General features: G+C 43.4%; 1 protein-coding gene across 6 annotated transcripts in view; it reads left to right on the top strand.

The window, feature by feature from the left end:
* Positions 1-17,308, top strand: part of RABGAP1L (RAB GTPase activating protein 1 like) — an 803,019-nt gene that overhangs the window by 641,092 nt on the left and 144,619 nt on the right. For all 6 annotated transcript variants that reach the window (XM_062192993.1, XM_062192989.1, XM_062192987.1 and 3 more), the window contains one exon: positions 10,313-10,441. In XM_062192993.1, coding sequence (XP_062048977.1) covers positions 10,313-10,441 — 129 coding nt within the window. The remainder of the gene's footprint in view (positions 1-10,312; positions 10,442-17,308) is intronic.

Raw genomic sequence — 17,308 nt, 5'->3', positions numbered from 1 at the left:
CAGGTACAAGTACTTCATTTGAGACACTACCCCAAGGAGGGGATAGGAATATCCTAAGCACCAGCTAAATAACAGCTCCTCTCTGAAAGCTTGAGCTTCCAAATGATTCTCAAGCTTTCTAAACTATTTTTTGTCTGAACAGAAATCATGTTGGAAAAGGAGAAAAAAAAAACAAAATAATAAAAGTGGAAGAAAGGACCAGTCTTAGATTTTTTCCCCCAAATTACCTCCCAAAAGAATAAGCCCTAGAATTTTCTGCTTATTAGAGACCCTTAAAAATGATTTATCATCTAAGAATAGTGAGGAGTTTGGAATAGAAGCATCTGGAGCTAACACTGAGATGTTAGAGCTATTTCCACCCACCCTGCATCCTTAAGAAAAACATCACTTTAAAATGTGACACTCTTGCACTGAATTTTTCAGTGGGAAAAACACATTCAAAATGGTATCAGCAGGAGCACATGGCCACAGTCCATGCTCTGTACAAAATGTGGATAAAGTGGAAAAACTTTTATTCTGCTCATGTTCAAAATCTCCCTTTTCCGCTCTGGATTTTTTTTCCTTTTGCTACCATATGAATAAGAAGTTATTATCGTGTCATTACTGTATTAAAATTACCGTTGGCCACAGTTCAGTGCTGATATGCTGGCACTTTCACTGTGGACCCCCAGCCCCGGAGGTTATCCAGGGAAATACTCTAGCTATCACTTTGATAGCCATTTTAGGTTTTCATTGTAATGAGATTTCTTACACTGTCAGATTGCATCCCAGCTTGGTTTAGTTTGGTTTGTGTTGCTAATTTGTGGTCTTTGTTTATTTTTGAAGATTTATATATTTATTTGAAAGTTAGAGTTACACAGAGCGAGAAGGAGAGGCAGAGAGAGGTCTTCCATCCACTGGTTCACATCCCAGTTGGCCACAACATTCGGAGCCGTGCTGATCCGAAGCCAGCAGCCAGGAGCTTTTTCCGGGTCTTCCACGTGGGTGCAGGGGCCCAAGGACTTGGGCCGTCTTCTACTGCTTTCCTAGGCCATAGCAGAGAGCTGGATCGGAAGTGGAGCAGCCAGGACTCTAACCGGCACCCATATAGGATGCTGACTCTGCAGGTGGCGGCTTCACCTGTTACACCATAGCATAGGCCCCTGTGTGGTCTTTCTTAAAACACTAATTTTAGCAGTGTTGAAAGAAGAGAGGAGAGAGTATGTCTCCCATGGCTATCACTATTGCTAGTAGCTGCAGAGATTGGTTATTGAAGAGATTACAACCTCTAAAAGAAGTTAAGACTCAAAATTGAGAAGTTGTACGTATATTTCTGATGCCCCTCAAAATCTGAAAATCGGTTTTTATGTCAAAATAAGTCCTAAATCTACTCCATAATTTCCACTGTATAAATTTTTATTCTTTGGAGGGACCAGGATTGTGGCACAGCAGGTTCAGCCACCACTTGCGACACCAGCAACCCATATCCGAGGGCCAGTTGAGTTCTAGCTGTTCTACTTCCAGTCCAGCTCCCTGCTAATGTGCCTGCGAAGGTAGCAGAAGATGGCCCAAGTCCCTGGGGCCCAGCTACCCATGTGGGAGACCCAGGTAGCATCCTCGGGTCCTGGTTTCAGCCTGTCCCAGCCCCAGCTATTGCCATTTAGGGAGTGAACCAGGGATCTGTCTTCCTATCTCTATAGCCCTGCCTTTCAAAAAAAAGAAAGAAAGGCATCTTTAAAAATGTTTTTGACTTTTTACATATGAGATATGTTTGAAGTCAAACCTTTATGAATTCTTGTGAATTCTTGTGAATTTACGTGGACATCTCTTGGGATGCCAACCCGGTTTGCTTACTTCATTTTACTGGGGTGAGTGCAATGCATGCTGACATTAACAGCCTACTTACCTTTTCCCTGATCTTCCTTCCTACCTACTCCGAAGGAAATACAAGTAGGACTTGTTTAAATGTCTTTAATTGTGCAGGTAGTCTTTTTATATACAGCGGTTCTGCTGAAATGAAGAAAGACCGTTAAAGATGTACTTGGTTAGCATGTTTCACATCATCATTGGAAAGGACTGGTCAGGTTGGACATCTGGCTGGGTGGAATGCCTGGATCTCACATCAGAGTTCCTGGGTCTGATGCCTGGCTCCAGCTCCTGACTCCAGCTTCCTGTCAATACAGACTTGGGAAATGAGAGGTGATGATCAGGTAACTGGGTTCCTGCCACCCCTGTGGGAATCCTGGATTGAGTTCCTGGATCCTAGCTGTGGTTCAGCCCATTCTCAGCCCTTAGGGGTATTTGGGGAGTGAACCAACAGATGGGAGCACTCTCTCTCTCTGTCTTATGAATAAATAAAAATAAATTTAAAAAATGAGTGAAACCTACCGTTTAACATTGAATCCAGGGAATCTCTTGATATAATATGACCACAGACCAGTTTCATGGGTGGAATGGCATCTGTTGCTTGCTGATGAAGAATGAAACAGACAAATGGAGTGAATGAGGTGTTTAATGGGAGCAAATTAACATGCCCATGTAGCTCGATGGAGCAGGGCCAGAAGATGCCAAACAGAGATTCTTCTGAAGAAATAATTTTACTTTGCAATTTGTAAGTGAAACTGAATTGTGGGTGCATTTCGTTAGACAGTGTTCCCTGTAACGCAGATAACCAAGGCCTCCTGTATTGCTGCAAGCTAATACTCCAGAAGTGTTACCAGCACGTGCGTGCACACACGGGGGAGTGCTCCTCACACGTATCACAGGGCTCTGTTGTATTTTTTTCTTCATTTCTGATCAAGTAAATCTACCAGCAGTTGTCATGCGGTGCAGGTTTTTGTACTTAATTATACGGTGACCTTTTTTTTTTTTTTAACTTTCTGAGAACAGAAATAGAAATTGTCATCCATGCTATCTGTTTAATATTCCCCCCTGTCTTTACTTGAGTCATTTTCTTGATAATTGTAAGCCTTGAGAGTGTTTGTGGAAAACTTTTATGTCCTGGTGTGTATATATAATTAAATGAAAATTATTCTGAAAAAGTTTGATAAATTGAGTTGTAGGATATAAAACCAATTTGCATTTTTGTTTACAGAAGAAATTTGTGATAGCTTGCAAAAAAAATAAAATAAATGAAGTCTATTAAAAATTTGTTTTAATAAAATGATTTGTCACAATGTTTGGGGAGCCAAAGGTAGATGTAAGTAGAGCCACTGATTTTCAAAAGTTATCCTTTATTTATTATTTAAAAACTGGCAGAATTCTTTCCTTTATTTGAATAAGGGAAGAAAAGATATCTTTGCTTATTCAGATGTCCATAATTCTTATCTATGTTACCTTTTGGATACCATTATTTAAATAATGTGTGGAAAGTAGCTGTATTTTCATTACTTTTGTCTTCCTTTGCTTTTGTTCTAAAGGCAATGTTTAAAAAAAACAAAAACCTAAGAGTTCCCCGATTTAAATCAGTTCCCTGGGTGTGACGGGATCCTGTGCAGTGAGCACAGGTGTGTAATAATAACCCAGAAGCCAGCATAACCTCTGTGAGTATTTGGTTTGGTTCTTGAAAAGTTAGTCTGCCTTTTAGGGGTATATTTTATTTTTATTTTTAATTTGGGAAGAAGAAGAACAGACACACACACACACAGAGGAAGGTACCGACTGGTACACTCCCTCAAATGCCTGCACTGAGCCAGGAATCAGCTGCTGCCTCCTGGGGTATGCATTAGATGGAAACAGGAGCCACGAGCCGGAGCAGGGACTTGAACCCTGGTTCTCTGACGTGGGAGACCAGCGTTTTAACTGCTAAGGCTAAGCACCTTCTTCCCTCGGGTACATTTTTAAAGCTTGAGTCTTACCATTACAAGGTCGTGGGTTAAGCTTCTCTTCATTGTCTAGGTAGAGGATTAGTATTCACACAATCATAAGCTAAATTATAACCATTAATTAAGTTATCGCCATAATAATTAGTACTTGTGAGAACTGTTTTCTTGATTTCTGGACTTCTTGATTGAAGTCATGTTTTTATTTTCATAGAAAGCAGCACTTAAATTTTAATAAATATATTTATTAATACTTGGCATTTGTGAAGCATTCATAATTAACAAAATAGGCCTAGGATGCTTCACATTTTGTTAGATGTATATAAGATGTATGTGGAAGGATCAGGAAAATAGACAATGTTACAAAATATTAATCATGTTTATATTTGGATATCAAGACCTTATATAGTAGGCTTTTTGTTTTATTTTAAAGATTCTACTTATTTGTTTGAGAGGCAGAGTTACAGACAGAGGGAGGGAGGGACAGAGAGAGAGTTGTTCTGTCCTCTGGTTCTCTCCCCAAATGGCTGCAACTGCCGGAGCTGGGCCCATCTGAAGCCAGGAGCCAGGAGTTTCCTAGGGGTTTCCTAGGCCAGTGCAGGGGCCCAAGCCACTGCTTTCCCAGGCTATAGCAGAGAGCTGGATTGGAGGAGGAGCAGCCAGGACTAGAACCAGTGCCCCTAGGGAGCCGGCGCTGCAGGTGGAGGCTTAGCCCACTTATACCACAGAGCCGGCTCGTATTTTAGGCTTTTTAAAAAAATACTTTCCATGGAGCAGGTGTCTTGGCACAGTGTGTTAAGGTACCACTTGGGATGCCCATATCCTGGCTACTATGCACTTCCAGTTCAACTTCCTTCTTGTGCCCTTGGAAGGCTTTGCAGATGATGACCCAAGTACCTGGGTTGCTGCCACTGATATGGGAGACCCAGATGGAGTTCCAGGCTCCTGGCTTTGGCCTGGCCCAACCCTGGCTGCTGTGTGCATTTGATGAGTGAACCAGCAGATAGAAGATCTCTCTCTGTGTCACTCTGCTTTACAAATAAATAAATAAATCTTTTAAAAAAAAAAAAAGATTTGGGGCCCGCACTGTGGTGTAGTGGGTAAAGCCGCCACCTGCAGTGCTGGCATCCCATATGGGCACTGGTTCAAGTCCTGGCTGCTCCACTTCCGATCCAGCTCTCTGCTATGGCCTGAGAAAGCAATAGAAGATGGCCCAAGTCTTTGAGCCCCTGCACCCGCATGGGAGACCCGGAAGAAGCTCCTGGCTTCAGATCAGCCCAGCTCCGGCTGTCGCAGGCAATTGAGGAGTGAACCAGTGGATGGAAGGCCTCCCTCTCTCTCTCTCTGCCTCTCCTTCTCTCTATATGTAACTCTGACTTTCAATTGAAAATAAAATAAATCTTTAAAAACTATTTATTTATCTGAAAGGCAGACTTTGAGAGAGAGAGAGAGAGAGAGAGAGAGAGAGAGAGAGATGGATTTTCAATCCACTGGTCCACTCTGCAAGTGGCCACAACAGCAGGAGCTGAGCCAGTCCAAAGCCAGGAGCCAAGGGCTTCCTCTGGGTCTCCCACATAGAGGCAAGGGCCAAGCATTTGGGCCATCCTCTGCTGCTTTCCCAGGTGCATTAGCAGGGAGCTGGAACAGAAGTGGAACAACTGGGACTTTGAACTGGCACCCAAAAGGGATGCTGGTGCCAAAGGCAATGGCTTTACCTGCCCCACTACAGTACCTGCCCCAAAATAAATGAATCTTTAGACAATATATGTATTTTCCTGTTTTGGGACTGTGACCTTGCAATATAGATACACAAACACATGCATATACAAATTGTGATTGAAAAATAAAATATTATTTTAAAAAAGCTGAATGCCATTCTGAGAAGCTCTTAGTGAGATACTCAAATCTCCATGGACAAGAAGTGTCTGTACCTTGATTGTAGAGGGGGAAAACCTCTTAGATACGTTTGTCAGAAAATGGAGAGTTAGCCTCATAAGCTCATAATCTGCTTATGGCATTAGGAAGGCATTTGAGGTGATAATGACTGTGGAGGTCTCGTAGAGATGGGAAATTGGAGAGAACATCCCGGGAGAATCAAAGCAGGGCTGCAGGTCGCCTTCTGGAATCCTGGCCAACAGGGCTTTTGTTTACGTGCTGTTTACTGACTAGCATTTTTTTCATTCACCATGACGTTAGCTATATTCCAATCCGTGGGAAGAGTATACATTCTTACATCTTAGACTGCTTTAGAGAACTAAAAATGTCAGTGAGAACAAGGCGCTATTTTTATTCACTGAAATATCAGCGTCTGAGCATAGTTGAGTAATACAGAGACAACTTACCAAACTGTCGACCCTTATATTTATTTGTTTTGGAGTTTGTGAAATGTACCCGTATGCCTTAACTTACTTCGTTTTCAGACACTTCCGATTGAAGACATTCCCGTTTAAAATGGAGAGGACCATGCAGCACCATGCGTTAGCTAGAGCTGGAATGAGAATGAGTTGGCTCCAATTTTTTGCAACCTTGTCTGAATACCTTGAATGTGCCAGGTTCTGCCCTGAGGTCGAGGCCGTGTGTCATTCCCAAATCTTATGTATCTGAGCCTCACTGTCCCATTGTTATCAGAGCTCCCTTCTTCTTGCACTTGACTGAGTTGGACACACCATGTGATCTCCAAAGGGTGGCCACAAGGTACTCTGACCTCTGTGTGCGGGAACTCAACCTGATTGGCTTACGCCACACCCTGATGGAGGGGCCCCTTGCTGCACCTCCGGGACTGTAGCATCCTCAGAGGGCACCTCTGCCCGTCCAGCCACGCCTCCCTGACCAGAGTGTGTGAGGATGTCGGGTTTCTCATTCTTGGTCTCAGTCTTTCTACTTCTGTGTGAGCTCACACACTAGGCTTGAAATCAGGCCTGGAGCAGTATGAGAAAAGCAGGGGGCCAGGCTGCTGCCTGCAGACCAGGGATTGTCCCCCACCAGACGTGAGCCTCTGTTTCCAGGCAACAAGAGTTCGTTGCACTGAAAATAGAAGAGGTACCGCCAGCGACCTTTCAGTGGTGAAGAAGGGACTAATTCTCTTCTCTTACAAACTCCGGTAAAAGCCTGTCTTGGGTTTTCTAAACCATTACCCGAGAGCTGATCCTCCAACTGCACGTGTGAAAAGGAAGACTAGGACATGGTGTGTCTGGTCTAGCGGCGGCTGGCTGCTTTCCCAGCAGTTCAGCAGGTGATAGGTTAGTTGAAGAGGGTCTCTTTTGGTCTGAAGTTATTTCTCGTAACTGCCTTCTCCAGCTAAGGTGGATTGATAGCAAACTAAACACTCTCTCCGCCGCCTACTGCCACCACATCTCAGTATTTAAAGAGGGGGAAATAATTCTAAGATGTACTGACATTTTTTTGTGATTTTTTTTTCATTGCCAGTGTTAGCCTACCTTTATGTTCTGCTTATTAGTTTGCAGACCTAAAGCTGGGCCAGCCTAGACCGTTGAGAAGCTGCCTGTTACGTTAATTAATGTATTCTTTTATTGTACAGTTTTCTGTTTAAAGAGCAGAGAAAATCATACATATGGCAAAACGGGGATAAAAGTAGATTTCATTCATTCACTCTGTAGCAGGTCTAAGCGAGTACCTCCTGATCTTCGGGACGTTGTTCTTGTGGTGCACACAACAGTGGATAAGGCAGGCAAGGAAGGGAATGGGAAGTTCCCCTAACAGGAGGAGCAGAGGAATGGGTAGAAAACTGGAGAGTGATGTGGTGGGACATGGGACATGGGCTTCGGGGGGAAGCGTTTAAGCACTCAGATCTTCAATTTGAGCTAAAGTATAGGTGACAAAAAGTTGATAGCCTTATGAAGATTCAGGGGAAGAACATTCTAGGCCAAGGAAACAGTAAGGGCAAAAGCTTTCCTGTTAGGATTGCGCTTGATGTGCACAAAAGCCGTGAAGGAGCCTGTGTGCCTGGAACCTTCGGAACGGTGGTAAAGGCGAGGTCACGGGAGGCAGGGACTTCAGATCCGGAAGGCCTCGTGGGCACTGGGAAGGATTTGGGGTTTTATTCTGGTCATAGTGAGAATGCTTGGAGGCCTTAAAAAAAAAAGAATATCATCTGGCTTTAAGGACAGCAGGTTGTGGGGAGCAAGGATGGAAAAAGGGAGACCAATTAGGAGGTTGCTGCAGTGGCTCAGCCGCAGGGTGATGACAGGGAGTCAGGCCCTGTCGTGAGCAGGGATTTCTCTGACTTCCTATGTGGTTTCTCAATACAGCCTGTGTGTGTGTGTGTGTATCTGTGTGTTTCTGTGTAAAGGTTTATTTATTGACTTCAGAGGCAGCAATGATGAAGGGAGAGACAGAGGAAGAGATCTTCCTTCCACAGGTTTGGTCCCCAGATGGCCCCAACAGCAGGGGCTAAGCTAAGCTGGAGCCAGGAGCCTGGAACTCCATTGGAGTTTCCCATGTGGGGGGCAGGGGCCCAAGGACTTGGTCCACTCTCGGCACGTTGGCAGGGAGCTGGGTCGGAAGCAGAGCAGCCAGCTCTCCGGTATGGGATGCCAGCGTTGCAGGCAGCAGCTTGACCACATCAACCCCCACAGTCTTTAGTGTTAACCAGCGTCACATCTGAATTAAACTGAAGTAACATTTGGGGTTTTTTAATTTGATTTTTATTTATTCGTTTTGTACTTACTTGAAAGGCAGAGGGACAGACAGGTCTACCATCTGCTGGTTCACTCTTCAGATGCACACAGCAGCCAGGGCTAGGCCCGGAGTTGGGAACTCAATACAGGTCTCCCATGTGGGTAGCAGGGACACACACTTGAACATCACCTGCTGCCTTCCAGAGTATGCATTAACATTAGCAAGAAGACAGAACCAGAAGCGGGTGCTGGCGTTCCAAGCTGCATCTTAGCCATGTGCCAGATGCCCGCCCTGAAGTAATATCTTGAACTAGGGTATACTTTTTAAAAATATTTATGTATTTATTTGAAAGTCAGAGTTACACAGAGAGAGGAGAGGCAGAGAGAGAGGTCTTCCATCCAGTGGTTCACTCCCCAACTGGCTGCAACAGCCGGAGCTGCGCTGATCCAAAGCCAGGAGCCAGGGGCCTCCTCTGGGTCTCCCTTGCAGGTGCAGGGGCCCAAGGACTTGGGCCATCTTCTACTGCTTTCCCAGGCCAGACCAGAGAGCTGGATCTGAAGTAGAGCAGCCAGGTCTCGAACCGGCATCTTTATGGGATGCCAGCGCTTCAGGCCAGGGCATTAACCTGCTGTGCCACAGCGCCAGCCCCATGGGTATAGTTTTATGAGCCATTTTTTTAAATGACTGAACTTTTTGATAATTGAATAATGAATAATGACTCCAGAACTCTATTTCTTTTTTGCTTACTTCTGCTTACTGGTTCTACCTAAATCTAGATACTTATGCTGGTGCTTACCGAAGCTTGTTTATTAAAATATTTTTGTCTTATTACAAAGGCATTCCTGAGGGGCTCGGCAGGGAAAGCTGCTGTCTGTGAGGCTGGCATCCCATGGGGTGCTAGTCTGGGTACTGACCCAGCTCCCTGCTAATGGCCTGGGAAGGCAGTGGGAGATGGCTCAAGTACTGGGACCCCTGCACCCACGTGGGAGACCCAGATGGAGTTCCTGGTTCTTGGATTTGCCCTCACCTGTCCCCAGCCATTGCAGCCATTTGGGGAGTAAACCAGTGTACTGAGATACTTGCTTGTTCCTCTCTCTTTTCCCACACACATGCACTTCTCTGTAACTCTGCCTTTCAAATAAATCAATGAATACATCTTTTAAAAAGAAAGATGTTACTGAAGAAAATATAACAAACTATAAAGAAAAAAAACCGTGTCCCATTATCCAGATAAACATTTTGTTTCCTTTTAGGCTTTTTTCTGTGCATATATTTGTTTCCAAGTGGTTATTATTTTTTTAATAGATTTATTTATTTATACCCAAGGCGGAGTTACAGAGAGAGGGAGAGACACAGAATAAGAGCTCTTCCATCTACTGGTTCATTTTTTAAAGAAGTAAATTTTGCAAGCGATACTTTTCATAAGAATTCAGTAGTTAGCTCTTCACTTTTCACAGCATTTTAAGGTGTCAGATCAGTTTCCTATTTTCTTCACTTGATCTGTTGCTAGTTCAAAATCCATCTTGAAAGACTCAAATGAAAGTCACAGATTAGTCTAGTCCCAGAACTTAATTTTTTTTCTCCTTTTTTTGGTGTCATTCTTTTCTCAGAACTGTAGCTATTCTTGGTACTATTCCAATCTTCAGGTAAAATTAATTAAACATGTTGGTTTGCTAATTAATTCTTAAACTGCTTCTATTTTATGGTAATTTATTTCTACGTATAAAATGTCACTAATATCATCTAGAACTTTCTGGAACTAACTTAGATCTTACTTTGGAAATATTTTTAGGAAAATGGAAATTCTTTTTCTAATATGTTTGTTCTGAGTGCAGGCGAAAATGTAACGATGGTTCTTGGTGATTGTTTTGCAGACCTCAAAGGAAGACCTCTTGCAGGCTGATTTTGAAGGTGCTTTGAAGTTCTTCAGAGTTCAGCTTCCAAAGAGATACAGGGCAGAGGAAAATGCGAGAAGATTGATGGAACAAGCTTGCAATATTAAAGTAAGACACACGATTTATATAATATAGAGGTGGAATTTGAATGCAGAGTAAGTTGGCAAGCTATGTGAAGTTCTTTTTCCGTATGTTGCAGGTTTTGACTATGTTTAAGGTAATATTGTATCTGAACTGGTCTGTCCCATTCTGGCAGACTTTTTTGTCAATATACTGTGCGTATAATCTCCATAGTTTCTAGTAGAACGTAGAGAGAAAGTTGTCAGGTTTAGATTGTAACCATAGGTGGACATTTTGTCTTCTGGGTGGGGCGTGGGCTGCTGTGATAGTGGTCACCATGACAGCAAATTTAGTATTTAACTTTGGTCATCTGTTTTACGATTATTTAGAACAAAGCAGGAAAAACCTGCTTAGACAGCAGTTTGATTTCTCTAAGGAACTTGTTGAGTCTTGATTTGCCACCCATTCCCTCCAAATATTTCTGAATACTTTGGTCCATGTCATATATCTGATTAAATTATATGAATTTTTTAAATTCAAGATTGAAAATTCAGTCTAGAAACTTGTGGCATTGTGGTGCAGGAGAACTCTTTTAGAAGATTTAGAACCTATTTACTGATTTCAATTCTTCTACATACTAGAGAATCTTCTCACCTAACCATGATAGAAGGTTACATTTGTCTCCTAAATAAACAGATAAACAGGGCTTGTGTACTTACCTGAATCAGACAATAACCTAGCAACGTAAATGAGGAATTCCTTCCATAAGTCAGAAGGTGATCAGTAGTAGGGGAAGTCAGGGACATTAGATTGGTGGAGGAAGAAATGTTGTGATTGCTCTTAAGTAGCTGGGGTGGACCTCACTAGGAGGATGCAGGGGACAGAGGGTTAGCCGCGGAGATGTCTGGAGGAAGCACATTGCAGACACAGGCGGCAGCCAGTTCAAAGACTTCAGACCGGCTCACACTAGAGGTTTTGAGGAACAGCGAGAAGGCCGGTGTGCTGGAGTGAAGTGCAAAATGGAGCAGTAGGAGGGGAAGTTAGAACGGCACACAGAGGCAGAGAAGGCAGGCCCCGGTAAGCGGTAAGCGCTGAGGCTTCACCTCGGGTGAGGTGGGGAGCCCTTGCAGGGTTGTGAGGAAGTGATACCTAAGAAGATAGGAGAAACAGAGAGAGCAGACGGGCTTTGTGGTGCACCCATTGTGAGGCAGTGGTGGACTTAGCACAGGGTGGTATCAGAGAGAGCAGACGGGAGGCTTTGTGGTGCACCCATTGTGAGACAGTGGTGGGCTGAACACAGGGCGGTATCAGTGGAGATAGAGATGGTGTAGAGGCGGAAATGCTTAGAACCTGGGTGTATTTTAAAAGAGAACCAATAAGATTCCATGATGTGTTGAATGTGAGTGGGGGGAAAAAAAAAAGAGCCAGGGTGGTTCTACAATTGTTAATGGAACAGCTAGATGATCAGAGTTGCCGCACACTTACTGTCAAGTGGTGGCTCAGGGAGTAATCCACAGACTTCTGACAGTCCCTTCCCCTTTGTACCACTCTTGGTGCAATGCATTTGTCTTGAATTGTGTCCTCTTTTAAGTAAATTACAAATGTTGAAAGGTGTAACTCAACACTGAAAGCAAGTAACTGAGCAGAAAAAGAAATACTGTGTTTCAACTGAACTCTGTACTCAGAGAGATCATTTTCCACGGTTACCGAGAAAGATAGACTTTTGATGTCTTCATCAAAAATGCACACTCGTTAAGGCCTTCAAGACTGGCTGTCTTATTTGGCTGGGCAAAACGACTAAGCCTGAGCCACGTTTTGGTGGCCTTTCAAAGTGTACTCCAGCAAGCGTGGTATCTTTGATCGACTTTTGTGGAAGGTGGGTTTGAAAGGAGGCTTCAGCCGGCTGATTTGTTCTGAAACGCAGAGAGAAGTACAGAAACCAAGGAAATGCTCCAGGAATGTGTAGAATAAAACATCATTTCTAAAAATAAAAGGGTAAAAACTCAAGAGATACAGGTAAGTTTCACAGTCAGTGTTTTCAAGGGTATTGGATATCATTGGCAAAACACTAAACAAATTACTTGGAAAAACAATCCAAAAATATGGAACTTTTAGAGAAAGGTAATTTGCGAATGTAATTTGCCTCAGAGGATGAAGGAGCTAATAATTGTCAACCGAGTAATATGGGCTCTGAGGGATACAGAAACATTGATGGTGCAAAACAGGCCACATGTGATCAAATAGACTGTTCATGTAAAGGAAGTGTTATGTGTATCCACAGTGACTTATTTGGACTTAAACAGGTAGCTTTGAACATTTTTTAAAGTTTTAGTAAAGTTCCAATCATTTAAAATTTTCAATAATTTTAATAGTAACAGCTTTTTGAGGGGATTTTTGCATTATCTAAGAAGAGTGCCTTGTGGTGTAGTGGGTAAAGCTGCTGCCTGCAACGCCGGCATCCCATATGGGCGCTGGTTTGAGTCCCAGCAGCTCCACTTCCTATCCAGCTCTCTGCTATGGCCTGGGAAAGCAGTGGAAGATGGCCCAAGTCCTTGGGCCCCTGCACCCACATGGGAGACCAGGAAGAAGCTCCTGGCTCCTGGTGGGGATCAGCACAGCTCCGGCCATTGCAGCCATCTGGGGAGTGAACCAGTGGATGAAAGACTCTCTCTCTCTCTCTCTCTCTCTGTGTGTGTGTATGTGTGTAACTCTGCCTTTCAAATAAATAAATAAATATTTTCTTAAAAAAAAAAAAAGACTGCCTTTCTCTTTTTTTTTTTTTTTATTTTTTTATTTTTTTGTCAGGCAGAGTGGACAGTGAGAGAGAGAGAGACAGAGAGAAAAGTCTTTCTTTGCCGTTGGTTCACCCTCCAATGGCCGCTGTGGCCGGCGCACCGCGCTGATCCGATGGCAGGAGCCAGGTGCTTCTCCTGGTCTCCCATGGGGTGCAGGGCCCAAGGACTTGGGCCATCCTCCACTGCACTCCCTGGCCACAGCAGAGAGCTGGCCTGGAAGAGGGGCAACCAGGACAGAATCCGGCGCTCCGACCGGGACTAGAACCCGGTGTGCGGGCGCCGCAAGGTGGAGGATTAGCCTAGTGAGCTGCGGCGCCGGCCTTTCTCTTTATTTTTTAAAAAATATTTATTTATCTGAAAGAGTTAGAGAGAGAGAGAGAGAGAGAGATCTTCCATCTGCTGGTTGACTTCCCAGATGGCCATAATGGTCAAGGCTGGGCCAGCATGAAGCCAGGAGCCAGGAGCTTCTTCTGAGTTTTCTGCGTGGTGGCAGGCCCAAGCACTTGAGCCGTCCTCTGCTGCGTTTCCTAGGCCATTAGCAGGGAGCTAGTTGGATTAGAAGTGAAGCAGCTGGGACTTGAACCAGCACCCATATGGGATGCTGGCACTACAGGCGTCGTCAGCTCTACCCACAGCACCAGACCACAAGAGCCTTCTTCTTAGATATTTAAAACAGTGCCCAAGGGATACCATTTTGACTTAAAACACATGACTGGTTTAAGAAGAAGGAAGACAAACAGTATGTAGAGTATTCAGGGAATGTGCTGAGGCTAGAATGTGGGACTCCATCCCAAAAGTTTAACATTGTTTTTAAATAGGGACCTATATTTTTAAAAAATTTTGTGTATTTATTTGAAAAATAGAGACAGACAGATGGAAAGAGATCTTCCATGCAGTGGGCTTACTCCCCAAACACCTGCAACAGTTGGGGCTGGGGCAAGCTGAAGCCAGGAGTCGGGGACTTCCTCCAGGCCTCCCATGTAGGTGGCAGGAACCCAAGTACTTGAACCATCACCTGCCGTTCCCCGTGATGTCCTTAGCAGGCACCTGGACACTCCCATGGGGGAGGCAGGTGTCCTAAGCCATTCTTACCTGCTGTGCTGGAGGCTCACCCTGAGACCTCCGCGTTGGCGTTGCTTTTGTGTCAAGACCTTAGGCCGGAGCTACATACGTATGTGTCAGAAGACATAACCCTGTGATGTATGAGGCACTCTGTTTTCTCTTCTCCTCCGTTGCATTCTGTTTTATTTTAAACTCCTCTCCCCAAGAAAATTAAAAAAAAAAAAAAAAAAAAAAAAAAAAAGCAAAAAGCTGATTACAACCCGCTAGCCCAATTTCACAGTGGCTTGCGATTTTGGTAAAACACTGCATCCTGTTCCATTGTCCTGCCAGCTCCCCTTCCTCACTGAGACCCAGGGCAGCCAGGGAGCGGCTGTGGAGAACGAGGTGTGGCAGGGAATACTGACTGTGCGTGGAGTGTGAGTCGTCTCCCGTGGTCACAGTGGGCTGGGCCGCACGTGGACAGTGGAGGAGGCGGTGGACCTACAGACCGAGGCTGTGTGGTGGACAGAGGTGGACTGCAGGCCTGCAGGAGGCAGAAAAATTGAACTCAGAATTTCTTCATCTATAGCTTGTTTAAGCTTAAGGCTCGAATAAACATTTAAACATTTTAACGAACATTTGAAAGATGTTTAATTATCTGCCACAGTTGGTGTTGTCTATAGTTATATCTTCTCTGAATAGATGTGTTCACATTTAATCACCCAACACGTGAATCGTTTTCCTGTAACTTTAAGGAACTGAGTGACGTGTGATTCCAGAGCACTGACTGGTTTCAAAACAGATGCAGCAGCTGCAGGTGAACAACAACTTGTTAGCTCCGTGTGTGGTCTATTTCTGTGAGTGTACCAATGAGATTTAGGAATAAAGCCCATTAGATCAGATAGTTTTATTCTTCTCAAACCTGTGTGACATATCGTTGGGTGGCCCTATACTGCTCATTTAGTTCATGTGATTTTACGTTATTTTTATATCTTTCTGCTCCTATGGTTTATTTTTGTGTATTTTTGAATTTCAGGGTTCTGATTTTTCTTGCCATGGCATGCATATATATATATATATATATATATATATATATAGTTTCTTTTTTATGATTGATTGATTTATTTGAAAATCAGAGTTACACGGAGAAGAAAAGGCAGAGAGAGAGGTCTTCCACCCGCTGGTTCACTCCCCAATTGGCCACAACAGCCAGAGCAATGTCGATCCAAAGCCAGGAGCCAGGGACTTCTTCTGGGTCTCCCACGTGGGTGCAGGGGCCCAACAACTTGGGCCATCTCCTGATTTCCCAGACCATAGCAGAGAGCTCGCTCGGAATTGGAGCAGCCGGGAGTTGAACCGGTACCCATATGGGATGCTGGCACTGCAGGCAGCAGCTTTACCTGCTATGCCACAGCACCGGCGCCATGCTCCTATGGTTTAAAACCAGGCTAAAATCAGAAAATAAGCTGATCCATTAGACTTGACTTTGAGTAGTCATCTGATTATTTAACATTGAAATTAATACTTAAATAAAAGAAACTTAAAGTACATGTTTTAACTATCCTGTACTTATCCAGGGAGTCAGCTTTTATAGAGTGTCACTATCTGGTTTTTACCTTACAGTTAAGAATTTTGCTATTACAGAACTTTTTAAATTTGGAGTTTGACTACAGAGACCCTGAGTCACCAGAAACTTGAATGTGTTTGTATTTGCAGTGATCATTTTTTTTTCCTATTAAGACAGTACGTAGCTTCCATTGGATTTCTGGTTTTTTTTTTTTTTTTTTTTTTGAGAGAGACAAAGTGAGAGAGAGAGAGCACATGCTCCCATCTGTTGGTTCATCCCTCAAATGCTCATGACAGTCAAGGCTGTGTCAGGGCTGAAGCCAGACACAGGCATGAAGAATCCAGTTAGTTAAGTCATTACCACTGCCTCCCAGGATCAACATTAGCAGGAGGCTGGAGTCAAGAGCTGGAACTGCGTAGCAAACACAGATACTCTGTGGTTGAATGCAGACATTTTAACCAGTGTCCTAACCACTTGGCTGAATGCCCACCCATCCATTCAGTGACTCAAAAAAGTTAGCCTCAGACTATGGGACAGTCTTAAATTTGTTAAACAAATTGATATTTCTATAGAACATTAGAAGTTAAAAATGGGATACCTCATATTCAAATGCCTATGCATACAAACTTTATAACTTGTTCTAATTATCTGTTTTTCTATACGGTTTTATTTGATATCATTCACATTGTGTTAGGCTACACTGATGAAATTACCACTCTGGTTGATCAACAACTTTCAGGCGTTAGATGTTGTATATGATTTAATTCATATTTTATGCTTCTTTATCACTTAAGTAGGTAATATGTAGATGATGAATTTCAAACATTCAAAGTTTCAGACAGATAGAATTCGTTTAGCTGACATTGCTCTGATAAAAATAAGAAAAGTGAACTGAAAGAATGAAGCATCTATTTTATTGATTATTATCTATTTACCTTGTTCTGAGGCCATGCAATTTCCTAAGAATTACACTCCAAAGACTAGAGAACAAGTCTATTTTTATAGGATTTTACTTATTTATTTGATAGGTAGAGTTACAGAGAGAGGGAGAGACAGAGAGAGAGGTCTTCCATCCTCTGGTTCATTCCCCAAATTGCTGCAACGGCCAGAACTGGGCCGATCCAAAGCCAGGAGCTTCTTCTGGTTCTCCCACGTGGGTGCAGGAGGCCAAGCACTTGGGCCGACTTCTGCTGCTTTCTCAGGCCATTAGCAGGGAGCTGGATGGGAAGTGGAGCAGCCGGGACACAAACTGGCATCCATATGGGATGCTGGCACCACAGGCTGAAGCTTAGCCTACTATGCCCCAGCAGCAGCCCCCAAGTCTATTTTTTGAAGTTGATTTTTATTTGGAATAATGTTACAAGTGTCACATTTATGATAGACTTAATTAGTAGCAAAGTTCATAAGCACATAATCCCAAATATTCTGTTGGTGTATCTTCATAATCAAGTATTTTTAGATATAAATAACTTATTTCATTTGTGTTTTATTAGTAAAATAATTTGAGCAAAG

This window comes from Lepus europaeus, chromosome 5, assembly GCF_033115175.1.
Source record: "Lepus europaeus isolate LE1 chromosome 5, mLepTim1.pri, whole genome shotgun sequence".
Lineage (NCBI taxonomy): Eukaryota > Metazoa > Chordata > Mammalia > Lagomorpha > Leporidae > Lepus > Lepus europaeus.
This window is presented reverse-complemented; position numbering and strand designations above follow the sequence as displayed.